The 27,534-nt window shown below is 37.8% G+C and overlaps 2 protein-coding genes across 11 annotated transcripts in view; one reads left to right on the top strand and one right to left on the bottom strand.

The window, feature by feature from the left end:
* Positions 1-27,110, bottom strand: part of ATRX (ATRX chromatin remodeler) — a 264,397-nt gene extending 237,287 nt beyond the window's left edge. For 6 of the 10 annotated variants that reach the window (XM_043459555.1, XM_043459560.1, XM_043459557.1 and 3 more), the window contains exons 1-2: positions 26,874-27,110; positions 19,671-19,760 (exon numbers count right to left, since the gene is read on the bottom strand). Coding sequence is in view for 3 of the 10 variants with exons in the window: in XM_043459559.1 (XP_043315494.1) it covers positions 26,874-26,893 (20 nt within the window). In the remaining 7 variants the exon portion in view is untranslated. The remainder of the gene's footprint in view (positions 1-19,670; positions 19,761-26,873) is intronic. The other 4 variants (XM_043459556.1, XM_043459559.1, XM_043459561.1 and 1 more) reach the window with 1 other exon arrangement.
* LOC122435411 (cyclin-G2-like) lies at positions 13,299-15,015 on the top strand. Its single transcript, XM_043459566.1, has one exon. The coding sequence runs from the start codon at positions 13,579-13,581 to the stop codon at positions 14,611-14,613; it is 1,035 nt and encodes a 344-aa protein (XP_043315501.1). The 5' UTR covers positions 13,299-13,578; the 3' UTR covers positions 14,614-15,015.
* Positions 27,111-27,534: the final 424 nt, after the last annotated feature.

Raw genomic sequence — 27,534 nt, 5'->3', positions numbered from 1 at the left:
AATGGGACACACAATTATTTCCTAAAATAAATTTTTTTAAAGACCAGTGAAAACACATATGCAAAATTCTCATTATTCATGCTACTTTAGTTTTGGTTAAATATGAATTATTGGTACATAACCTAAATATTCTAATAAAGGTTCATGGTATATGAAAGCAGTTCAAAATTAGAAGCACTGAAACCACAGAGACTATGAGCAGCCACAATTCAGAATTTCAGATCATTCACAAAAATAAAGTTTACACAAAAAGAAATCTGAAAAAAAGTTGAAAAAACAGCTTTAAAAATTGAACTTCAATTATACCAATTGTTGGAATTTACTTTGAAATGAGTAAAAAAACAAGATGGATTGCTGCATGAGAGTTAGATACATGGAAAATATGTGATAAAACAAGTGTAGTAAAATGTTAAAGGTAGAATCTAGGTGGTGAATATATGTAAAATCATTCCTGAAAGTCTGAAATATTTCAGAAGAAAATGTTGAAAATTTTATACCTTAATAATGTGAGAGTATACTAGCTTCTAAACTTCAAGTATGGATGAACTCCAAACATCTAAAACACTATCACCTAACAGAAGTCAGGAAGGCAACCTGATTTTTGTATTAGTATCAAAAGAAAAAAGCATCCACTTGTCCTTTTGCAAATACTAGCTGGTTTCAGGTAAATACATCATAGTATAGTTTTTTTAGAAAAACTTCAATACAATAATGTGACATCCAGAATTTGTTTAAAACTAATCCAGTGAGGGGGTACTTAGGTTAGTATGTATTAAACAGAAATAGAAAATTCAACTAATTCATGTACCATGAGATGATAACTATTGAAGATGGTATCACGTACTTATACGGTTCTATTTTCTTCCTTTTGAATATGCTTGCAACTGTCCAGAATAAAAGAAGTTAAATATATAGAGACTATTACTTTAATACCCAGTTCAGGGTCATACCTTAGAATAATGGCCTGTAGACAATAAAGACTCAAATTTGTATACAAGTATTTACAACAGTAGTAAAAACAGAAAGAAATCTGGAGTTTAAACTCATTTCTGGTTATATACAATTAAAAATGGATTAATGCTTATTTATGAATTCACTTCATAAACACATCCAAGGCATTCATTTAAGTGTCCCTTGCCCTGACACCTCACTAGGTGTTCCTACAGAAGATTCAAGCATGATCAATATACACACATGCTGATATAAACAAAAAACATAGCTAACAGTTACTATCTATTATTTCCCAAGTGCTATTTCTAAATGCTTATTATGCATGATCTCATTTAATCCTCAGAACCACCTCAAATATGTACTATTATCTCCATCTCTCCTTCATGGATCACAGCCTTGTCGTGGCGAAGGGGCTTACATAACTCAATGAAGCTACAAGCCATGCCATTCAGGGCACGTATGGACAGTATTAAAACGGGAAAAAAGTATGACATGGGAAGATGAGCCCCGCAAGTCAGAAGCTGTTCAGTATGCTACTGGGGAAAAGTGGAGGGCAATTACCAATAGCTCCACAAAGAATGAAATGGCTGAGCCAAAGTGGAAACTATGTTCAGTTATGGATGGGTCTGGTGGTGAAAGTAAAGTCCCATGCTATAAACAACAATAGTTCATAGCAACATAGAATGTTAAGTACATGAAGCAAGGTAAATTGGATGTGGTCAAGCAGAAGATGGCAAGATTGAACAACAGTATCTTAGGAATCAGTGAATTAAAATGGAAAGGTAATGGGCAAATTTAATTCAGATGACCAGGACTTTTCTGGTGGTCCAGTGGTTAAGAATCCACAATTCAGGGAATGTGGGTTCAATCCCTCATCTAGGAACTAAGATCGCACATGCCTTGGGACAACTAAATCCATGTGCCACAACTGAGAGCTGGCATGTGGCAATTAAGACCCAATGCAACCAAATAAATAAATATTTTTAATTCAGTTTTTGTTTGAAATGACCATTATTATATCTACAGCTATGGGCAAGAATCCCTTAGAAGAAATGAAGTAGCCCTCATAGTCAGCAGAAGAGTAGAAGAGTCTGAAATACAGTACTTAAATGCAATCTGCAAAACAACAAAATGATCTCAGTTTGTTTCCAAGGCAAACCATTAAACATCACAGTAATCCAAGTCTATGCCTCAACCGCTAATGCCAAAGAAGCTGAAGTTAACCAGTTCTATGAAGAACTACAAGACCTTCTAGAACTAACACCAAAAAATGATGCCTTTTCATCACAGAAGATTGGAATACAAAAGTAGGAAGTCAAGAGATACTCAGAATAACAGTCAAGTTTGGCCTTGGAGTGAAGAGAAGCAGGGCAAAGGCTAACAGAGTTTTACCAAGAGAACATGCTGTCATAGCAAACACCCTTTCCCAAGAATTCAAGAGATGACTCTCAGATGGACATCACCAAATGGTCAATATCGAAATCAGACTGACTGTTCTTTGCAGCCAAAGATGGAGAAGCTCTATACAGTCAGCAAAAACAAGAACTGGAGCTAACAATGGCTCGGATCATGAGCTGCTTATTGCAAAATTCAGTTAACTTGAAAAAAGTAGTGAAAACCACTAGGCAATTCAGGTGCGACTTCCCTGATGGCTCAGATGGTAAAGCATCTGCTTACAATGCAGGAGACCTGGGTTCAATCCCTGGGTCGGGAAGATCTCCTGGAGAAGGAAATGGCAACCCACTCCAGTATTCTTGCCTGGAAAATCCCATGGAGGGAGGGGTCTCGTAGGCTACAGTCCATGGAGTCGCAAAGAGTCGGACACGATTGAGCGACTTTACTTTCACTTTTCACTTAAATCCCTTACAACTACACAGTGGAGGTGACTAAAACACATTCAAGGGGTTAGATCTGGTAGACAGAGGGTCTAAAGAACTATGGATGAAGGTTCGTAACATTGTACAGGAGGTGGCAACCAAAATTTTTCCAAAGAAAAAGAAACGTGAGAAGGCAAAGTGGTTGTCTGAGAAGGCTTTACAAATAACTCAGGAAAGAAGAGAAGTGAAAGGGGAGGGAGAAAGGGAAAGACTTACCCAACTGAATGCAAAGTTTCAGAGAATAGCAAGGAGAGATAAGAAAGCCTTCTTAAATAATACAAAGAGATAGAGGGAAAAAAGAGAATGGAAAAGACTAGATAATCTCTTCAAGAAAATTGGAGATATCCAGGGAACATTTCATGCAAGGATGGGCATGATAAAGGACACAAACAGTAAGGACCTAATGGAAGCAGAAGAAATTAAAAAGAGGTGGCAACCATGGAATGTTGACAGTTATCTGAAACATTTTAAACTCCCTCACTGAATTCCCGTCCTGTCCCTAGGAATCATATGACCAAGAAGCTACAGTCACCTACCACAAATTTCCCCAAGAGGTGGAGTGATGCCAGAAGGAAAGAGAGTAAATGACTCCTTTGTATTCTCAGAGTCACCAGAAGGAGGAAATAGTTGAGCTGGTTGTGTAGCATTAAATGTACAAAAAGCCATACTTTTTTCCATTTTTCTGGTTTCCAAAGTTTCTGCTGTGTGGATGAATAAAATGATATCTGCAAATTTATCTGAAAATCCCAGAAGGAAGGTACTTTTCAAATACAATAGTCTTAACCAATAAACTTACTATTTTTATAGCAAAAAAAAAAAAAAAAAACAGGTGGCAAGAATACACAGAAGAATACAGAATACATATATAGAAAAAAAGGTCTTAATGACTCAAATAGCCATGATGGTGTGATCACTCACCTAGAGCCAGACATCCTGCAGTGTGAAGTCAAGTGGGCCTTAGGAAGTTTTACTATGACAAAGCTAGTGGAGGTGATGGAATTCCAGCTGAGCTGGAATTCAAATCCTTAAAAAGGATGCTGTTAAAGTGCTGCACTCAATTATGTAAGCAAATCTGGAAAACTCAGCAGTGGCCACAGGACTGGACTAGGTCAGTTTTCACTCTAATCCTAAATAAGGGTAATACCAAAGAATTTTCAAACTACCATACAACTGTGCTCATTTCCCATGCCAACAAGGGTATGCTCAAAATTCTTCAAGCCAGGCTTCACCAGCATGTGATCCAAGAACTTCCAGATGTACCAGTTGGGTTTTGAAGAGGCAGAGGAACTAGAAAATCAAATTGCCAACATTCATTGGATCATGGAGAAAGCAAGGGAGTTCCAGAAAAGTATCTACTTCTGCTTCATTGACTACACTGAAGCCTTTGACTGTGTGGATCACAGCAAACTGTAGAAAATTCTTAAAGAGTTGGGAATACCAGACCACCTTACCTGTCTCCTGAGAAACCTGTATATGGGTCAAGAAGCAACAGTTAGAACTGGACATGGAACAGTGGACTGGTTCAAAATTGGAAAATGAGTATGATGAGTCTGTATATTGTCACCAGCTTATTTAACTTTTGTGCAGAGTACATCATGCAAAATGCTGGGCTGGATGAATCACAAGCTGGAATCAAGATGCTGGGAGAAGCATCAACAACCTCAGATATGCAGATGATACCACTCTACTGGCAGAAAGTGAAGAGTAACTAAAGAGCCTCTTGATGAGGGTGAAAGAGGAGAGTGAAAAAGCTAGCTTGAAAATCAACATTTAAAAAACTAGCATCATGGCATCTGGTCCCATCACTTCATGGCAAATAGAAGGGGGAAAAAATTGAAACAGTGAGTTTTTACTTTCTAAGGCTCCAAAATCACTGCAGACCATGACTACAGCCATGAAATTAAGACACTTACTCCTTGGAAGAAAAGCTATGACAAACCTGTACCTGCATGGTAAATCACTTCAGTCATGTTGGACTCTGAGACCCTATGGACTGTAGCCTGCCAGGCTCCTCTGTCCATAGGATTCTCTAGGCAAGAATAGTAGAGTGGGTCACTGTGCCCTCCTCCAGGGGATCTTCCTGACCCAGGAATCGAATCCAGGTCTCTCATATCTCTTTCATCAGCAGGCGCGTTCTTTACCACTAGTGCCACCTAGAAGCCCTAAACATCAAATTGAATAGCAGAGACATTATTTTGCTGACAAAGGTCTATATAATCAAAGCTGCTATGGTTTTTTCAGTAGTCATGTATGGCTACTGAGGGTCAGACCATAAAGAAGGCTGAGTGTCTGATGCTTTTGAATTGTGGTGCTAGAGAAGACTCTTGAGAGTTCCCTTGACTGCAAAGAGATCAAACCAGTCAATCCTAAAGGAAATCAACCCTAGATATTCACTGGAAGGACCAGTGCTGAAACTGAAGCTCCAATACTTTGGCCTCATGATGGGAAGAGCCAACTCACTGGAAAAGACTCTGTTACCAGGAAAAATTGAAGGCAAAAGGAGAAGGGGGCAGCAGAGGATGAGATGGTTAGATAGCATCACTGACTCAACAGACATGAATTTGAGCAAATTCTGGGAGATAGTGAAGGACAGGGGAGCCTGGCATGCCGCAGTCCATGGGGTCGCAAAGAGTCGGACACTACTTAGCGACTGAACAACAACAAACAGCTGATTTACAATATTGTGTTAGTTTAGGGTACACAGCATAGTGATTCAGTAGTTTTGCAGATTATATTCAATTATAGATTATTACATGATAATGGATACAATTCCCTGTGCTATATAGTATATCTTTGTTATCTATTTTAAATACTGTAGTTTGTATCTGTTAATCCCATACTCCTAATTGGTAACAACTCATTTGTTTTCTGTTTGAATCTGTTTTCTCTTTTGCTATATACATTAGTTTGTATTATTATTTTTTTAGATTCCACATATAAACATATCATATAGTATTTGTCTTTCTCTGACTTATTTCACTTAGCATCATATTATGTAAGTCCATCCAAGTTGCTGCAAATGGCCATACTTCAACCTTTTACATGGTTGAGTAATATTTCATCACATACACACATGCACACACACATATCCTCTTAATCGAACTGTCTGCTGATGTGCACTTTCATCTTATTTTTTTCTAGATATATACTCAAAGGTGGAATTGCTGGATGATAGTTCTATTTTTAGTTTTCAAGTAAGCTCAACACTGTTTTCCATAGTAGCTGCACCAATTTACATCCCCATCAACAGTGTACAAACATTCCCTTTTTAGGGTTATCTTCTTGAGTTTAACACTCACCATACACTTTTTATCATTTCATTATTGTTGCTTCAAAGAATTTGAACATATTACTCTAAAGACTTTAAAGTATTTCTTGGTTTTCTATAATGAAAAGACAAAAAATTAAACAGAATAGCATGAAAAGCCTTTTCAAATCTGACCCCAACTCCCTTCCTTTTCTTCAAGTCTACATCCCATATCCTCTCCAATCACACAATTTCTTTCTGCTCTCGAGGCTCAAGTAAGCGCCCTTTTACCAAGTCTCTAGACTTCTTACCACCTAGGACATCTCCCTTCCTAAATAACATCACTATCTAGCCTTAAGACCCAACTCCATGGCAATTTTTACTGTTCTTCCACATTTCTTGGTTCGTATCCATACTTAACCATATCACAGAGTATTTCAGCCATTTACGCCTCCCCTTAGCTCAGTATTAATTATCTGTGAATCCCTATCATCTAGAATAGCAGTTCTCAAATGGGAGGACTGTGTCACCCCCATACCACCACCTCCCACAGGGACTATCTGACATCTTTAAACATTTTTGCTTGTCACAACTGGTGGAGGGTGGGGAGGGGGATGTTGTTACTGGTATCTATTGGCAGAGGCCAGAGAGTCAGCACACACACACAGGACAGCCTCCCACAACAAATAATTATGTGGACCAAAATGTCTATAATGCCAAGTTTGAGAAATGTTGATCTAAAACAATGCTTGGCTCACAGTAGGCCTTTAAAGTGTTTATCAAAATAGAATTAAACACCAATCAAAGCATTTAGAAATACAAGAAAAAGATACATAACATGGAACAGTACAAGAACAACCAAGATAGTACAAACAATGTGGGCATTCATGCCCTAGCAGATATCAAGACTTCATAAAAAGCTACACTTATTAAGAAAATGTGGCAGGAGGGATAAATTAGGAGTCTGGGATTAATGTATACACACTACTATAGCACAGGGAACTACACTCATTATTTTGTAATTACCCATATGGGAAAAGAATCTGAAAATAAATATAGATAGATAACTGAATCATTTTGTTATATACCTGAAAGCAATACAACACTATAAATCAACTATCCATCTGTCCTTGCTCATGCTCAGTCGTATTCAAATCTTTTTCAATCCCATAGACTGCAGCCCACCAGGCTCCCCTGTCCATGGGATTTCCCAGGCAAGAATACTGGAGTGGGTTGCCATTCCCTTCTCTCAGAGATCTTTCTGACTGAGAGATCGAACCCACATCTCCTGTGTCTCCTGCAATGCAGGCAGATTCTTTACCCACTGAGCTACTGGAGAAGCCCAACACTTCAATTAAAAAAAATTAATTTTAAAGAAAATGTGCCATTGCATAGGGATTAAAACAAACAGACCAAGAACAACATTATACACAATGGTGGAGTGAGTAACTCCAAAATCCTGTCCCTCCACTACGGCAACAATTATGCTGGTAAAAACTATCATCAGAATCAACTTTTTTGGAACTCTAGAATCTTGTAATCAAAACATTACAACCACCAGAGGAGCACTTAATAGAAAAAGCTGCTTTGAAATGAGAGCACTGTGGTATTTTATTTTATGCACCTACCATGCCTCACTCCTCAGCTAGGTGGTGGCCATGAAGACAGTGGCCTACAATTCTAGCACAACCTGCAGATGTCAAAAGGAGTAATACGGACCTTATTCTTAAAGAATGGTAGTTGTGTGTTCTCACCTGTTTTGTGGTTACCAGGCATACTGCATCACAGGTTTCCCTTTCTTTCACCCACCTCAGGAGGAGAAGCAAGTTCCTGAGATGAGCAACCTTTATACAAAGCATTTAAAGGAAAATATACTATCCACAGCCACCTGGGGCAAGGAATAACAAGCAGGCCAGACACTAGACAGACATAAAAGGATGAGAAGGAAAAAGCTGGATGGAGAAAGAAAGACATACATGGAAGGAATGGGGACTCTGAAAAACTCCTATATATACCAGGGAATTTGGAAGGTCACACACACCCAGGGCTGGACACATGCTCAGAAAAGACAGAAGGCCATAAGTGTTCATCTATGGCTGACCTTTAGCCTCCACACAATCAGGCAGGGAGGGCTAGGCAAGAGTTTTAAATGAAATGGCCAAGCATTGAGAAGTGCCCCAATGCCAAGTCAATCTCCAAAGACTGAGAGAGTAGTTTTGTCTGGATTTGGGGTATTCTTTTTTTGTAGTTTGTCTGTATTTTTTGCTTTGATGCATTTATGGAAAGTTCAGTCAAACCACTAACGATGAATAATCTACCAGAACAAACACTTCAGTGTCCACACGTGACAAAGAACAGTCATAATAAAAATAGGTTATAAAATTCCCTAAGCAAAAACTACAATCCATAACAAATAGCAAGAACAAATCCTGTGGAGAAGAAAGAATGTTTCCCAAAGTTACCATGTTACAATATTCAAAATGTCCATTTTCAACAAAAAGTTACAAGGATGCAAAGAAATAAGAAAGTAGGGCCCATTCACAGAGGAAAAAGAAGACAGTAACAGAATTGCCCCTAAGGAAGCCCAGATGCTGGAATTAGTAGGCAAAGATGTTAAAACAACTGTCCTAAATATACTCACAGTGTTAAAGAAAACCATGAACAAAAAGAAAAAAAAAGGAGGGACTTCCCTAGCAGCCCAATGGTTAAGACTCCACACTCCCAATGCAGGGGCACAGGTTCAAACCCTGTTCAAGGAACTAAGATCCCCACACCTCACAGCATGGCAAAAAAAGAAGAAGAAAAGAAAAATTAAAGGAAAACAAGTCTTACCAAGGAAAGAATATTCAGAAAAATAACTAAAAAAAACACAACCAAATAAAATTTGGGGACTGAAAAAGTACAATAGTGAAAAACTCACTATAGAGATTGAACAGATGATCTGAATAGAGAGAAGAAAAATTCAGTAAACTTAAACACAGCCCCATTGAGATTACCTAGTATGAGACGCTGAAACAAAATAGGATAAAGAAAAATGAAAAGAGCACGAGAGACCTTTAAGACACCATCAGGCCTACCAACACATTCATAATGAGAGTCACAGATGGAGAGGATAGAGAAAAAGGAATGGAAAGAATATTTAAAGAAATAATTGCCAAAAACTTACCAAATTTCATGAAATACAGGATTCCAAAAAGCTCAATTAACTCCAAGTAGGATAAACAGAGATCCACACTGAGACAAAACATAATTAAACTGCCAAAAGCCAAAGAAAAGCTTGAAATCAACAAGAGAATGATAAGTACACAGGATTTTCATTAACATAAATAGTTAAATACCACGGAAACGAGAGAGTGAGATAACATATTTCACATGCTGTGGAAAAAACTGTCAACCAAGAATTCTATATCTAGTAAAGGTATCTTTGAAAAATGCAAAAGAAATGTGCCAAAAAAAAACAAAAGCTGAGTGAATTCACTGCTAGCATACCTGCCCTCAAGAAATGCTAAACAGAGTCCATTAGGCTGAAATAAAAGAACACCACAGTGTAACTCAGAGCTATACTACAAAATAAACAACAATGGTAAAAGTTACTACATGGTTAAATGCCAAAGACAGCATTCAGCAGATGGAAGGGAGCCGGGGCAATTAGTCAATCTCCCTACTTGAACTGACAATCCAAAACATTCCAAAGGACTTCCTTGGTGCTACAGGGGATAAGAATTTGGCTGTCAGTGCAGGGAACACAAGTTTGATCCCTAGCCCAGGAAAATTCCACATGCCATGGAACAACTAGGCCAGTGTGCCACAACTACTGAGCCCATGTGCCTAGACCTGTGCTCTGCAACAAGAGAAGCCACTGCAACGATAAGCCCACACACCACAACTAGACAGTAGCTCCCACTAGCCACAATCAGAGAAATCATGTGTGGCAACAAAGACCCAGTGCAACCAAAATTATATAAATGAAGTTTTAAAAATAAAAGAAGAAAGCAGAGAGATAAAACTTCATGACTTTAGATTTGGCAATGATTTCTTGGACAGTACCAAAAACACACAACAAAAGCAAAAATAGATAACTTGGACTTTATTAAAATTCAAAACTTTTGTAAATCAAAGAACACTACCAAGAGAGTGAAAAGGCAAACCATAAAATGGGGGAAAGCATTCATAAATTATCTATCTAATAAGGAGCTATTGGAAGAGACTCATTGGAAAAGACCCTTATATGCTGGGAAAGATTGAGGACAGGGGAAGAGGGCGACACACGATAAGATGGTTGAATGGCATCATTAACTCAATGGACATGAGTTTGAGCAAACTCCAGGAGATAGTGAAGTACAGGGAAGCCTAGCATGCTGCAGTCCATGGGGTTGCAAAGAGTTGGACATGACTGAGTGACTAAACAACAAGGGATCAAGAATTATCATTAGCGAAAACCCCGATGCTAGGAAAGATTGAAGGCAGGGAGAGAAGGGGATGACAGAGAACACAATGGTTGGATGGTATCACCGATTCAATGGACGTGAGTTTGAGCAAGCTCCGGAAGATGGTGAAGGACAGGGAATCCTGGTGTGCTGCAGTCCACAGGGTCACAAAGAGTTGGACACGACTGAGCGACTGAACAACTAAAGAAAAACCATAAAATGTGCAGAAGACTTCAAAAGACATTTGTCCAAAGGAGACAAACAAAGGGCCAATAAGCACATGTTAACAGATGATCTGTACTAGGGAAATGCAAAGCAAAACCACAATGAGAAAACACTTCACATCCATTAGGATGACTGCTATCAAAAAAAATTTTTAATAAAAGTCATTTTTGGAAAGAATCTAGAGAAATTAGAACCCTTATACATTGCAGGTAGGAATGTAAAACAGTGTAGCCACAGAGAAAAACAGTTTACTAGTTCCCCAAGAGATTAAACATAAAAATCCACTTCAAGGTATATGCCTGAAAGAACTAAAAACAGGGATTCAAACACACATTTGTACACCAAAGTTTACATTTAGCACTATGCACAATGGCCAAAAGATAAGAAACATCCCAAATGCCTATCAACATATAAACAGATAAACTAAATGTGGTACATACATATAATGAATGGAATATTATTCAGCCTTAAAAAGAAATGAAATTCTGATACATGCTGCAAAATGGATAAATCCTAAGGACATTATGCTAAGTGAAATAAACCAAACAAAAAGGACAAATATTGTACAATTCCACTTATTCAGAGGTATCAAGAAGAGTCAAATTCACACAGAAAGTAGAACAGTAGTACCAAGGTTTAAGGGAGAGGGGACTGGGGAATTGTTTAATACATAAGGACTTTTAGTTTGGGATGATGAAAAGATCTGGAGAAAAACAGTGGTGATGTTTGTACAACAGTGTGATTTATGTAAGGCCACTAAATTGTACACTTAAAAATGGTTAAAATAGTACAGTTTGTCAATTTTATCACAGTTAAATAAATAAAGCCAAAATCTTGAGGTTTTTCTGCAGGTCCTACAAGATCTTAGCCCCTGTTATTTGCTACGGCCTTCCCTCCTACTAAGAGAGAGTCTTGTAAAAAATTTTAATGTTCCACCTTAGGGCATTTGCCCTGATCAATATCACTGAATACTTAAAATGGAAATGGCATCTTGTTTAATGTTGACTGATTCAATTTCTTCTACTTTTAACATCCATTTTTCAGAAGGTAATCATCAAGATTCAGAAAGACTGAATAAGTTTCCAAAGTAAGCATGGAATTAAGATTTTAACAAAGTATTTCTTACCATTAAGAAATACTGACTTTTATGCTATGACAGAGCTATATTCCCCATAATGCACAGATATTTGCAAATGTGTAGAAGAATCCACAAAACTGTTAATAAACAGTACATAGTAAATTTCATTCACTATTAGTAGAAATTATTTCTCATATTCATCGCCTGTCCCTAATCACATTTTACAGTTTATAATCTAATACTGAAAATGTCTTGGTTGAATCTATTTTTTTATATTGAGTAGTCTGTTGTTCAGTCACTAAATCGTGTCCGACTCTTTGCAACCCCATGAACTGTGGCACACCAGGCCTCCCTGTCCTGCATCATCTCCCAGAGTTTGTTCAAATTCATGTCCATTGAGTGGGTGATGCCACCTTGTCCTCTGTCACCCCCTTCTCCTCCTGCCCTCAAACTTCCCCAGTATCAGGGTCTCTTCCAATGAGTTGGTTCTCCACATCAAATAGCCAAAGTACTGGAGCTTCAGCTTCCACATCAGTCTTTCCAATGAATATTCAGGGTTGGTTTCCTTTAGGATTAATGGTTTGATCTCCTTGCAGTCAAAGGGATTCTCAAGAGTCTTCTCCAACAACACAGTTCAAAAGCATCAATTCTTTGGCACTCAGCCTTCTTTATGGTCCAACTGTAATATCCATACGTGACTACTGGAAAAACCATAGCTTTGACTATATGGACCTTTGTCAGCAAAGTGATGTCTCTGCTTTTTAATATGCTGTCTAGGCTTGTCATAGTTTTTCTTCCAAGGAGCAAGCGTCTTTTAATTTCATGGCTACAGTCACCATTTACAGTGATTCTGTAGCCCAAGAAAATAAAGTCTGTCACTGTTTCCATTGTTTCACCATCTATTTGCTATGAAGTGATGGAAGTGGATGCCATAATCTTCATTTTTTGAATGTTGAGTTTCAAGCCAGCTTTTTCACTCTCATCTTTTACCTTCATCTAGAAGTCCTATAGTTCTTCACTTTCTGCCATAAGGGTGGTATCACCTGCAAATCTGAGGTTGTTGATATTTCTCCTGGCAATCTTGATTCCAGCTTGTGCTTCATCCAGCCTGGCATTGTGCATGATGTACTCTGCATATAAGTCAAATAAGCAGGGTGACAATATACAGTCTTGACGTACTCCTTGCCCAATTTTGAACCAGTCAGTTGTTCCATGTTCAGTTCTTAACTGTTGCTTCTTGACCTGCTTGGTCTTTTTAAACAAGACCAAAACCTTTTTAAACAGATTCCAAATAAACTTGCTTAAATAAAAAAAATAAACTTAAACCACAGTGAGATATCACTTTAATATATATCACCCATTATAGCGGCCATAATTTTTTAAATAAAACAGAAAATAACACGTGCTGCCAAGGATGTGGCAAAATTAAAATTTTCATACATTGTGGTGGAAATGTTAAGATGTGCCACTGTAGAAAATAGTTTGGATCCGCAGTAGCGGCGGCGGCAGCGGCGGTAGAGCCCGCAGTCGGCCTGGGCTAGAGGGTCCGGCGCAGCGACCCAGCAGGAGGGTGGGCGCGCGGGCAGCGGGATGAAGCCGGGGCTATGAGGCCAAAGCGCCGGTGGCGGGGGGGTGGGAAGGGTCGGATGCCGGTCCGGGGGCACCGCTGAGGCGGCAGGTCTCTGAGCTCGGAGACTGGTCCGGACGCCCCCGCCGCGCCCAGTCCCCTCCGACCGTGACGCCGCGGGCCGGTGGAGGCGCGGCTCCAGCACGATGAAGGATTTAGGGGCAGAGTACTTGGCCGGTCGCGAAGGCGTCCAGCTCTTCGGATTGTTGAACCTCTACCTAGAGCAGGAACAGAGATTCCAACCTCGAGAAAAAGGGCTGAGCTTGATCGAGGCCACCCCGGAGACAGATAACACTTTGTGTCCAAGATTGAGAAATGCCAAAGTCGAAGATTTGAGGAGTTTAACCAACTTTTTTGTATCTTGCACTGAAATTTTTGTCTTGGCTGTCAATATTTTGGACAGATTCTTGGCTCTTATGAAGGTGAAACCTAAGCATTTGTCTTGCATTGGAGTCTGTTGTTTTTTGCTGGCTGCTAGAATAGTTGAAGAAGAATGCAATATTCCATCTACTCATGATGTGATCCGGATTAGCCAATGTAAATGTACTGCTTCTGACGTAAAGCGGATGGAAAAAATAATATCAGAAAAATTGCACTATGAATTCGAAGCTACTACTGCCTTAAACTTTTTGCACTTATACCATACTATCGTACTTTGTCATACTTCAGAAAGGAAAGAAATACTGAGCCTTGATAAATTAGAAGCTCAGCTGAAAGCTTGCTGCTGCCGACTTACCTTTTCAAAAGCAAAACCATCCATACTAGCTTTGTGCCTTCTCAATTTGGAAGTAGAAACTTTGAAATCCATTGAATTGTTGGAAATTCTCCTGCTTGTTAAAAAACATTCCAAGGTGAATGACTCCGAGTTAGTTTACTGGAGGGAGTTAGTTTCTAAATGCCTAGCGGAATATTCTTCTCCTGAATGTTGTAAACCAGATCTTAAGAAGCTGGTTTGGATCATTTCAAGGCGCACAGCCCAGAACCTCCACAACAGTTATTACAGTGTTCCTGAGCTGCCGACAATACCGGAGGGGGGCTGTTTTGATGAAAGTGAAAGTGAGGACTCTTGTGAAGACATGAGTTGTGGAGAAGAGAGCCTCAGCAGCTCCCCTCACCGGGATCAAGAGTGCACGTTCTTCTTCAGCTTCAAAGTGGCGCAGACACTGTGCTTCCCGTCTTAGAAATCTCATTGTCCTGGGCCCGAGTTCTAAGTGTGTGCACAGGTTTCACAGCAATAAAGGGAGTAGGTCGCTCCCTGGTCCACCCCATCCAGGCAGGAACTGCATCGACTCTGGATACCTGCCTTCTGTTTATTATTCAGATCAGATCTGGCCTATTTTCATACTTAATCCTAAGCCATCAAATGGGTTAGTGCCTCTTAAACAATTAACAATACTTTAGACATTGGCACTTTATTTTTCTCATTGATCTTTAGCTACTTGGGGGAGGAGGGAAGGTGCTGATACTTCAATTTACTACTTTTCAAGATGATTTTTAAAAGATGAGTAGTGTAGCGTCCACTTTTTATAAAGCTTTCAGGTGTCTTTACGGAAACAGATTGGGAGTCTGAAAGTGCCGCCTTAGCAGGTACGATGGTTGATCCTTTAATGGTTTATCTTAGGTCTCTCCTTCCCCCCCACTCTCAGAGCAGAGAATATACTCTTAAATGTCAAACACCTTTTCGGTTGTTTTTTGTCTTTTAAATGATCAATGTACTCTCTGATGCAGACTTTAGAAATTTAGTAGGAGTTAGAATATTGACTTTTCTGTGATTTTAGTGTGTAGTATCTTCATTTCCTTGAGGTTTCTGCCAAAGCAGAAATAAGCAGCAGACTAGAGTAGTTGGATAGTTGCATTCCTAATGCTTAAGTATTGTCAGACTATAGTATTATTTTAATGTTTTTAAAGCACTCCATAGATCTGCTAGTTTTGCATGTACTTGTATGAAAGCAGTGCAGCAGGTTGAACAGAACTAGGTAACTATGGAATGGATAAATGTTGATCTAGTAGCACATTTTATCTCATTTTCTTCTATTAGAGAAGTCTGCATGATTATGTTTTATTTCCTTGGTAATTCACATTTCAAAAATAATGGTATTGTATATGGGTGCCAAGAATATGAACTGTAAAAAAGAAACCTAAGTGTTTGTAGAATTATAGTTTTAAGCATATTTGTGTGGTGGTACAGCCATAAGAGAAGGGATTTATAAACTCTGTACACATGAGATTTTGTACAGAGAACTTTTTTAAACTTTATAAACTGTATATGAAAGTGTAAATCTTTAAAAATGTACATAAAATACTGTATTTTTTTACCGTGTGTGTGTGATAGTCTAGTCATTGCATGTAAATATAATTTATTGTGTATCCTGTATTATAACTCATATAGTGATGACTTACTTTTTTACTGGTAAGTCAACATCCATTGGATTTCTTTTGAAGTGAATCTTTTTGAAGTAATAGATTACAACTCAAAATAAAAATATTAACAAATGCTAAAAAAAAAAAAAAAAAAGAAAATAGTTTGACTTTCCTCAGTAAGTTAAACAGAGAGTAACCATATGGCTCAGCATATTCTACTCCTCCCAAGAGATATGAACACACAGTCCAAATAAAAACATATACAGAAATATTCACAGTAGCACTATTTACAATATCCAAAAGGTAAAAACAATCTAAATGCCCATCAACTGATGAACAGGTAAACAAATGTAGGATATCCTAATAAAATATTATTCAGGCATAAAAAAGGAATTAAGTGCTGATACATGATTCAATATGGATAAATCTTCATATTGTATGGTCTCTTCTATATGAAAACTTCAGAATACCCAAATCCATTGAGCTAGAAAGAAAGTACATTAGTGTTTGCAAGGGGAATGGAGAAGTAGTATTGGCAGACACATGGTTTCTTTGGGGGGTGGGTAAAAGAAATGTTTGGGAATTAGATAATGATGGTTGCACAACACTGTATTTAATGTCACTAAATTATACACCCTTGAGTGGTTAAAATGCTAAAATATTCAAGAAAAGATAGAGGACTGAACAAATTACAGCCTATTGTTTTAAATACAAAGATATAAATGCTCTAATGCAGATAAAAGTTACAAATCTGAGTAATAAAGCAGCAACATTTGAACAAGACCTACATTTTACCTTAATATGTATAAATGGTGATCTCTAAGAAACATTCAAAAATTTTTAATTGCAATAACCACGTTCATGTGGGCCAAATCAGTAATTCCCGGAAGGAACTTCAAGAAATGCTTCATTCTGTTTGGCACAGTGATTAAATACAGTTCATTTCATCAATATGCCATATCCAATCCCCACTCAAAGGCAGAGTCTTCAAATGGAGATAGAAGGCAAAAATGTGGTAAGAGCAAGAAAGCAAAGCAAAAAGTTTTATTCTGTTGTGAGAGGTTACAAGAAAAGGGTCTTTAGGAGAGAACTGGCATTCTCTCTCTCTGCAAAAGGAAAAGTTACAATTTTTAAAAGTTTAGATTTTACAGGCAGAAAATCAGAAAAACAGACCTGAATCCAAAATTCATTCTTCAAGTCATGTAGCCCTAGCTCCCATCAAGAATAATCAGGTCAATGTTTAGAATTCAGATGTCAGAGACAAATCATGGAAAACAGTATTAAGTGGATGGCAATACTTAACTAATAAAAGTTATTTAAATCTTTTAATATTACATTTGGAATGGGGAAGGAGGGGGGGGAAGTATACCTAAAAGTCATTATTATCTGCCTTGAAATCCCATCTTTGCCCAAGTTCATTCTACCGCAATTCAAGTACTAAACTACTATATTATCATACCTAAAATGTCTCAGTTGATACTTAGCTTGTGCTATTATTTTGGGGGGTAAGAGGTGGGAATTAGAGGTATATGACTATATTCTCCTAAATTTACAATCATTCCTCAGTAACTATGGGGATTGGTTCCAGGACTTCCCCATACCAAAATCTGAGGATGCTCAAGACCCTTATATAAAATGGCAAAGTATTTGCATATAACCTATGATCTTCTTCTCCTATACTTTAAATCTTATCTAGATTACTTATAATACCTAATATAATATAAATGGTATCTAAGTAATTGCCTATGTGTTTCAAATTCAAGCTTTGCTCTTTGGTACTCTGGAATTTTTTCCCCAAATACTTTCAATCAAGTTTGTTTAAATCTGCTGATGCAGAATCCACAGATTTGGCATAGTTGAGCACGGATTCAAATATCTGTCACCCCGATGCTCAAAACATTCAGAGGCTTCCCATATTTATATATAAGGATAAGGTACAAACCCCTAAGCAAGAATTTGAAGCTTTCTGCAAAATAATTCACACATGACTTTCCAATCTTATCTAACCACAACTCTTACCTCAAAGGTTCTCTTTCCCTTCTTCACCCACTGAACATTCTTTTACTTCTCTTTAACAGGAATACATTCTCCTTATAATTTCTTCTTTAAAACTCAAGAGTACTCCCTACTGGAGTGTAAACTCCTCAAAGGAGGAAACTGGTCTGAGTTCATCTCTTTTTTTTCCATATTAGAAAAAACAAATTGCCTTGAACAGAGGAATACTAAATGTTTATACAAATGATGATAATGCTTGCTGAGGGATTCCTTAAAAGAAAAGAACAGTGATTTGTTGAGTATTTTTTAAAAGCTCTCAAATCATTTAGTACCATCAAATATTTTTCTTCTATCTCTAAACTGAAATATTCAATAAGCTCTCTTGGATGCTCTACATTCAGCCTTCAGGAGAAGTGTATTATTTAATATACTTAACAGGTCCAGTCACTTTAATATGAAACATTTACTCTTAATTCTTTATTTTTAGTAGATACTCAGAAAGCACAGTGAAAATTCATAAATAGGGTGTTTTGATTTGAATGCTGGGGGTACCTGAGGAAAGTTAGAAATGGGAAAGGCAAGAAAAATAAAGAGGTGGGCAAATTCTCTCTAACTCTATAGAAATTAACCAAACTAGCTTTAAAATCTGTAAATTGGGCTGATAGTATTAAAAGTAAAAATATTTTAAAATATAGTAAAAGCAAAGATGTGCCCCCTGATAAAATGTGCCAAGAAAAGCATATCACTTCATACTATTTCTAACAAAATACACAGCCACAAGGAAACATCGGACAAACCCAAATTAACTGGCCAGTGTTCTTCAAAAAATGGGAAAGAAAGGGATAAAAAGGTAAAGTGAACTACTCCAGATTAAAAAAGATTAAAGAAACATGAAAACAAAACGCAATGCCTGTTCCAGAACTGGATCCTGGACCAGAGAAAAGAAATCGTTGTCTTTCACTATGGCAGACATTAAGAATAAACTGGCAAAATGTGAATTCACTATGAAGGACATTAAGAATCGACTGGCAAAATGTGAATAAGGTCTGTAGATCAGAAATAGTATTGTATCAAGGTTAATTTCTAATTTTGCTAACTATAATGAGGTTATATAGGAGAATACTCCTATTTGGGGGAAACTTTAATTTTGAAATAGAGTAAAAAGGCGATGATTATTCTTTATCTGCTTGAAGGTAGGATCAAATTCATCACCCAAGATTATAGTTATAAAAAACATTTCAAAAATCATTCAATAAAACAGTACATGAGATGAATAATATATTGACTAGAAAGTTATTTTAAGTATCTTTGATCCGTGGATAGACATTTTTAAAATATCATTTATAAAAACACCAAAACATCTTTTTTGAGGGGGGGAGTTACAAGCCAAAATGCAAATTAGTACAGATTTTTTTTAAGTATAATGTAAGCTCCATGGGGAGCCTTAACTTGTCTTGTTCACATAAGCAGCACTTAGAACAGTTCTTGGCACATGGTAATAGTAATTAGTAACAACTAATATTTGAGTAATTATTATGTCACACTAACCTAAGTGTTTTGGGTCCATTAACTCACTTAAACTTCACACAGTCCAAGAAATATTTGGGGAATGAATCAATACTTTTTGCAGGATGACAAGTAGTCAGTTCTGCAATGATTATGAGTTCCTAAAAATCACCAGGTAATGCAAAATTATACAATGAACACCATAGGACTCAGGGGGAAAATGGGGTTAGAAGCACAATACTCCAAAAACGTCATCGGTGACACATTTTTTAAAAAAGACAAAAACCTAATAGAAATGATAGCACATTTTTACACAGTTTACACACATTAAGTGATTAAGAAATACACAAGTACAACAATAAATATGGCACTTTACCTTGAAAAAGACCTGAAGTTTGCTTGTGGAAGTGGGCATCAGAAGGGTTGCAGCTCATGAATTATTGTGAAGTGATGGAAGGAGGGTTATCTGAAATCGGATGGAAAATTGTAACAATAGATGTGGATGGGTGTGGCTCATAACACAAGGGGTGAACTGAGGTAGCTGATAGAGGTCTGAGGCATGTGCCTGTATATGCATGTATTTTAATGCAGCTCAGTTCAGCTGGGTCCAGCTTCCTGCATTCACCTAGGGTAAACTTTCTATAAAGGTCCAGAGAGTAAATATTTTAGGCTTTGTGGGTCATTGGGTCTCTGTTGCAACTATCCAATTCTGAGACTCTGCTATAAAAACAGCCACAGGGCAATGTAAACAAATGAGTTTGGTGTGTTCCAACAAAACTTTATTTACAAAAACAGGTCCCTGTGGTGGCCATAGTTTGCTGAACCTTGACCTTGTAAACAAAATCCTGAATAAGCAAATACAAATTTTGTCTTATGCTCAAATTGATACCCAATATAGCAATCTTGTTGGAACAAATGCACTTTTTTTTCCAAAACAAGCATTATAGAAGAGCTAAATTTGGAATGCTATCAAATAAACCAAAAAATAACTGATATATTCAAATAAGCAAAATAAATTGAATATTACAAAAAAAACCTATTTTTGATTTTGGATTTTAGAAATCAAATGTTACCCAAAAGTCAACTGACAAATGACCAAAATAAAGACAACTAGTGGTACATTTGAACACTTGTCATTCAAAATCTGTGCATTAAATTCTACACGATCTTAAAGAAAAATGGGTTATGCTTTTAACAGCTCTGCTGACTAAAATTATCAGGTTCAGTCACAAGCTTTTACAAGATCATCGAGCCATAAAAGTTACCATACAAACTTCACTATAAGATAAATAAGTTCTAAAGATCTGATATACAGCATATAGCATGGTGACTATAGATAACAACACTGTATTATATCCTTGAAAGTTGCCAGAGAATAGATCTTAAATGTTCTCTCCACAACAATAATTTTAAAAAAGGTAATTATTGTGGCAGTCACTTCAAAGTATATATGCATAACATATCATTACACTGTATACCTTAAATTTACACAATGCTGTATGTCAATTATATCTCAATAAAGCTGGAAAAAAATACTAGTTGCCAATGGTTATACCATTATTTGCCCAGGAATTGAGTTAAAGATTCTAAGTTGACCTCCTTTCAGTTAGAAAACTCTAATATACATAACATTTCTTTGCTTGAGCTGCTATACCTCACATCTGAAATCCTTCTCCAGTCTTCTTTGTCAAAAGTGTATGTATCCTCCAAGGGCACATTGAAATACTATCTCTAAGCCTTTCCTGGACCCCATTAGAAATGTCTTCCTACTCTAAACTCCCACAGGAACTTAGTTTTTACCCAACACAGCATTTAGCCCTTTATATCCTGCTTCAAATTTATTTGTGAACGTATCTTATTTCCTCTGCTATGTAGAAAATAAGACTAATCTTTAGCCATACTAATCCCCCTGTTGGACTGCCCTTTTTCATAGTCAACCCTTAACTGCTAACTTATCTTCAAGACCCAATACAGATACCATCTCCTCTGCAAAATTTTGCTAGACATCCCCCAAATTAGGCTTTTCTTCATTCTGATCCCTAGCACAACCAACAGACCTCCATTTTAGCACTGCTCTATAAATGTTTATTTACTATTTCCCTCCTTAGATTAAAAATGCTTTAAGGAGGCAGGAATTTTGCCTTTTACCCTTTGTATATGCTAGAACAGTGCCTAGAACCTAGTTGATATACTTGATCAATTAATAAAGCATCCCAAAAAAAAATGGAGCATGGGGTATATACACATGAATACCACTGCCATACAATGATTTCTTAAACAAATATTGTATTTAACACTTGACAAGAAAACTGAACTACTGATATCAAGAATGGCTACTTGAAGCCAAAACTCAGAAACATAATCTGAAAACAGTGGCTAGAGAGCAAAATTGACAAGTTTACAGAGCAAAAAGCACAATTTACTAGAATATAGGTCTTTTCAGAAGTATCATCTCCAATCAAAAAAGAGCAGAAAAATACTAGATATAGTAATCTTTCAAAATAAAAACATAATCTGAGCCACAATAATTAGCAAAGTTTTTCCTTCCCAATAAATGTTTGTGTACATCATAATATGACATTATATTAGCAACAAACCACCTGCATCCTAACCGTGTAAGTTTTAAGGCAAACAAATTCAAGAAAGATATTTTCCCTCATCACTTCTCCCAAAAAAGGCAAAGTCAAAAAATGATAGACACTAACATAAATAGGACTTTTTAATAACTTTATGGACCATCTAATACAAATTCATTCTGCAAATGACAAAGCAGAGGCCTAGAAAGGATACATGATTTGTTCACAATCAGTTGAGCAATAGAGCTGCAACTAGAAAACCCAGGTTTGGCTCAGAGTTAAGCATTCATTCCTCTACAACCAGCAGTTCTAGTCTCAAGAACTCTTTACACTCCTGAAACACTTAAAAATTAACAAAGATCCCCAAAGAGCTTTTAGTCTAAGAAGTCTTGTAAGAACCACTGTTATGACCATGTGCAGAGAGATCCTACTTAGACACTCCTTTTACTGCCCTGTTATATTCAGCATTCCTAAAGGAAGATCTATATTTCATTTCCCATGGCTTAACCCATCTGAACAGCTTCTGCCAATGTCCAAGAGAACATTCAAGGTCTGGAGAAAACAGACTTCATGCAAATCCAAGAACTGCCTGTATTCTGTCATCCAATCTGTAAGCTTATTCAGATTTCAAAAGTGAAATAGGCACATAAATAAACACGATTTCTTACCAAAAAAAATTATTTCACATACCTAAATCTATCTAAAAATACCTTTAAGTACTACACTTATCTCTAGAAATACAATATAAAACTGAAAGCTCATGATCAACTATGCCAAGAGGTGCCAATAATGGGAAGTGGCCTGATCACGATTAAAATAAAAAATGTCTTTCTTTTCACCCCCAGCAATAACATAACCAAAGAGCTGACATTTACAATACTTTTCGATAGCACAGGGAACACTACTCAATGCTCCATGGTGACCTAGATAGGAAAGAAATCTTAAAAAGAGTGGATATATGTATAACTGATTCACTTAGAAACTAACACAACATTGTAAAGTAACTATACTTCATAAAAAATTAATTAAAAAATTGTTTAAACCCTTTATAAAATTTGCATGTACTCCCCTGCCACAGGCCTGGCTTAATGCTTTCCACACAGTGGGAATGCACATATTTCACAGATAACATTTTTCAAAACTTAGGCTAGTATGCAACTCACTGTAGACTACCACAATAACAGACACTTTCTAAGTCATTTTCTCAACATCTCTCAATTTAGACAACTTCTACTTTTTAAAATTTAAGACTAGTTATACTGCTTTCAGCTTTTCAAGTAAGAAATTGCCATACGGTTCAGAATGACAAGTCCATCAAATCTCCAAGATCTTTACATGAAAATAAATGAAAGTTTATCTGTCAATCAGAGGCTGATCTTTCAGGCCAAAAAATTGAAGAAACAATCTTATGGAAAGCAAAAACAAATAACAAAAAATTCTTTAAAAACAGTAACAAAAACTTTAAAGACCGAGCCACTGATTTTTCAGTGTATATTTGCCCTTCGGTATCCATGTGGGTAACTTGGATCCAAGATCCACCGCAGATACCAAAATCTGAAGATGCTCAAGTCCCATAGTCAGCCCTCCATATCCTCAGTTCTGCATCCTGGGATTCAACCAACCACAGACTGAAATCCCCAGTACTGAATGGAGGAACACAGGGCCAACATAAGATTTAGCCTAATCACCAATTCATGTTCCTCCCTCTTGCCTTTTGGCTATTTTTTCACCACAGAATCCCAGAAATGTTCCTTTTTATAAAATATAAGTAAAAATCAGAAACTAATCTTTGCTCCTATTTTTAAGTTCCAGACAGAGGATCTATTAAAGAAAAAATCTGGAACAATTCCCTAATATAACATTAATGACAATGTATAGAATTGTTCATATTATTTCTGCCTCACATTAGAAGAAAATCAAGAATGATTTAAGATATAAAATAGACAACTAATAAGAACCTGCTGTAAGGAACAGGGAACTCTACTCAATACTCTGTAATGGCTGATATGGGAAAAGAATCTTAAAAAAAGAGTGGATATATGTATATGGATAAATGATTCACTTTCCTGTACACCTGAAACTAACACAACATTGTAAATCAACTATACTCTAATAAAAGTTTTTTTTAAAAAGAGTGGTATTATGGATTTAACTCACTCAAGCTTTACCTGTCAGATTATCCTTCACCTATGATTATGACTTGAGATGAATAACACTTCAGACTGAGACAGTTACAAACACCCACTTTGAGTTCTTTCATAGTAAATAATCAGACAGCATCACACTTCTTAAAATTAATTCTTTCTATCTATTATATGTATTCTTTGCAAGGGGGTTTTCACATAGCTTAAGATTCTCCTGAAATTAAACGTTTCAGTTATCTTACTATCTCATATGAACATAAAAGGCAAAATATTATAAACACCTACAAACTCAAAGACCTACAACAAATGACAATAGCAGCTAACATGAACTTTCATTGTAATACTTGAACTAAATTAAAATGGTCATAATCACATTCTTTCTGGTAGCTCAAGGAGGCATTAATGTCTTGTGGTTAAGAACATAAGCTCTGGAGTCAAGACTGGGTTTAATTTCAGCTCCATCAATTAGAATTTATATAACTAATCAGTTTCTTTGCTCTCTCCATGCCTCACTTTCCTCATCCATAAAATGGGGAACACCAAGTACTTATTCCATAGAGCTGTTTTGAAATTAATTAAAATTAAAATTAATTCATTAAAATTACATGGGTAAGGGTCAACAATAAGCACTCAATTTTAGTTATGATTACTATTCTTACACCAATATGTACAAAAATTCAAGGCCCCTAAGAAAAACTGACCCTTGCATAAAATAATTCTATTCACAATGTTTATACATAATTAATTTGTCCACCCTAAAAGAAAGGGAGAAAATCCAAGGTCAATCTACAGTTTTAAATGCAGACTTTGTGAGATTTAGTAAAAATCTAAAGGTCATATTTAACACCCTTCATGTATAACAACATGGGCACCTGATAATAACTAGCCAACAAGTTGTACTGGGTACCTCTAATGTGCCCAATATCAATTAAATAAAGGCTCACTGCACTCGGAACAATGAACACAAAGTCAGAAAACAAAGCCACAATCTTTACACAACTAGGGATCTATAATCTGAGAACTAAAGTCCATTTTTTCCCCTCAAAGGAAGGAAAACATCTTCCATCTACTGCTTGTTAATGCAGAAAACAGACATAATAAGTATCATAGGTTCATTCCCAAATTCTATACACTAGCTAAAATGCTCTAAAACATACATGCATGTGTGTATGCTAAGTGGCTTCAGTCGTGTCCGACTCTTGCAACCCTTTGGACTGTAGCCCACCAGGCTCCTCTGTCCATGGGATTCTCCAGGCAAGAATACTGGAGTGGGTTGCCATGCCCTCCTCCAGGGGATCTTCCTCATCCAGGGATTGAACCGGCATCTTTTATGTCTCCTGCATTAGCAGACAGGTTCTTTACAACTAGCGCCACCTGGGAAGCCCAAAAACATACATACAAAGATAAAGTGAAGTCGTTCAGTCGTGTCCCACTCTTTGCGACCCCATGGACTGTAGCCTACCAGGCTCCTCAGTCCATGTGATTTTCCAGGCAAGAGTACTGGAGTGGGTTGCCATTTCCTTCTCCAGATGATCTTCCCGACCCAGGGATCGAACCCAGGTCTCCCGCATTGTAGGCAGACGCTTTGCCGTCTGAGACACCAAGGAAATAAAAACATACAAACCTGTATACTATTAAGATGGTGGATACACACACACATATATATACACATACGTAAATATATACGATCCTAATAGTTACTCAAAATCACATTTTGCCAACTACATATGAACTTCTGATCTATCCTCCCTATAATTTTACTTTGCCATTAGGCGCCAAGAATACAACAGTAAAAAAATTACTGCATTCACAAGGGATGAAAAGTCAAATATCAACCTGCCTGAAAAGCAAGCCATCCACCTATGTAAAAGTGATATACATTTCATATTAACAACCCATATTTTTAGACAGTATCAAAAGCCAAATTAGAAGCACAAGAGAAAAGCAGCCTCAACCTAATATAAACGTGGTTGATTAGTAAGAGGTGGCCTGCCAGGCACTGCTTCCTTGGAATACATCTTACTTCCCATCAAACCAAGTTAACGTGTTCCCCATCCCTCTTGGAATAAATAAATAAACAAAAATAAGGCCTAATTATTTTTGCTCAAAATTTGCCCATAAAATGGAGAAACATCTGATGACTTCCTTACCACCCATTAAAGCTGGACCACACAAAAAGTAGTACACCGGGGTCCTCTGGAAGCAAAACCCTGCGTTAGTATCCCTTTGCCTCCGAGATAAATCCAGGGCTACGCTTCAGGATTTGGAGTAGAGAAGGAACACTGACAAGACCCACCCATTCACCCCACAAAATGGGCTTGTCCCCAGGGTTTGCAGAAAAAAATAAAATTCCGCAAGGCCGGGGTATTCCCGTCTCCAGCAGTACAAACGACACTGAGTCTTCCCAGGATCACACATCCTCCCCACCGCCCCTCCCCCTCCTCCCACCTCTCGCCCCGCTTCTGCCTACCCCCTACCCTCTCTTCTTCCCCACGCGGTTTCTAGGCCCAAAGATTAGAAAGAATTATCAGGATACCAAAAACCGCCTCCCACTTGGGGGTTTCAGTTCCACAGGCAGCGAAGAATAAACAGAGGAATTCAACTAAGCTCCGCGGGTTTGGAGAGGCTTAAGAAAGCGTCCGACAAACCAGGCCGCGCCCCCCCCCTCAACCCCTACCCCCCCCCCACCCCGGACTGGAGCCTACTTCCGAACCCTCCTCACCTAAAGAGAAAACGATGCCTCTTTCCGCTCAGCAAAACACAGGCCTAACCCACCAAGCCAAAGCTTTCCCAAACACCGGGTTCAGAAAACGCGTAGGCCGAGACAGCTGGGACCCGTGAGACGGGGTTGTGTTTTACCTCATGGACTCAGCAGTCATGTTTTCGCTTCTACGCCCTGTAGGATTCAGCGACCGTAGGGCGCCACTCTGCGCTCCCCGGCGTGCAGTGAGGTTAGAAATGCACTGGACCCTTAGTCGTCACTAGATCTGGCGCTGGATCCTCCCCACAGCTCAAAGGCCGGCACCGCTGCCACCGCCGCAGGAGCCGCGGAAACAAAGCGACGCCGCCGCCGCCGCCATTTTGTTGGGCCGAGGCTCAGGCGGCAGAATTGGCGCGTCCTCCCTCTTCCTCTTTCAGTCGTCCATTGGTTGCCTTATCTGCAGTGAAGATTCTTATTGGTTACAGAAATTCACCTTCTTTGGGGGCCTGTTGCTAAGGGGGTCTACGTCATTTGATCCCCTCCGCCTTTTCATAGGGGGTCCAATTCAGTCCCATTGACTTGAAAGTGCTAGTGACGTATTTTGACTTTATTGTGAAAATGCCTTTTAATCCATCCTCTCTTTTCCCTGACATATTGACAAAACAATAACAACAACATATGTTTATTGAGCGTTTAATATATACCCAGCACTATGGGTGTTAGTCCCTGGGTCATGTGGGACTCTGCGAGCCCATGGACTTTAGCCTGCCTGTCTCCTCTGTCCATGGAATTCTCTAGGCAAGAATACTGGAGTACATT

Source organism: Cervus canadensis, chromosome X, assembly GCF_019320065.1.
Source record: "Cervus canadensis isolate Bull #8, Minnesota chromosome X, ASM1932006v1, whole genome shotgun sequence".
NCBI lineage: Eukaryota > Metazoa > Chordata > Mammalia > Artiodactyla > Cervidae > Cervus > Cervus canadensis.
This window is presented reverse-complemented; position numbering and strand designations above follow the sequence as displayed.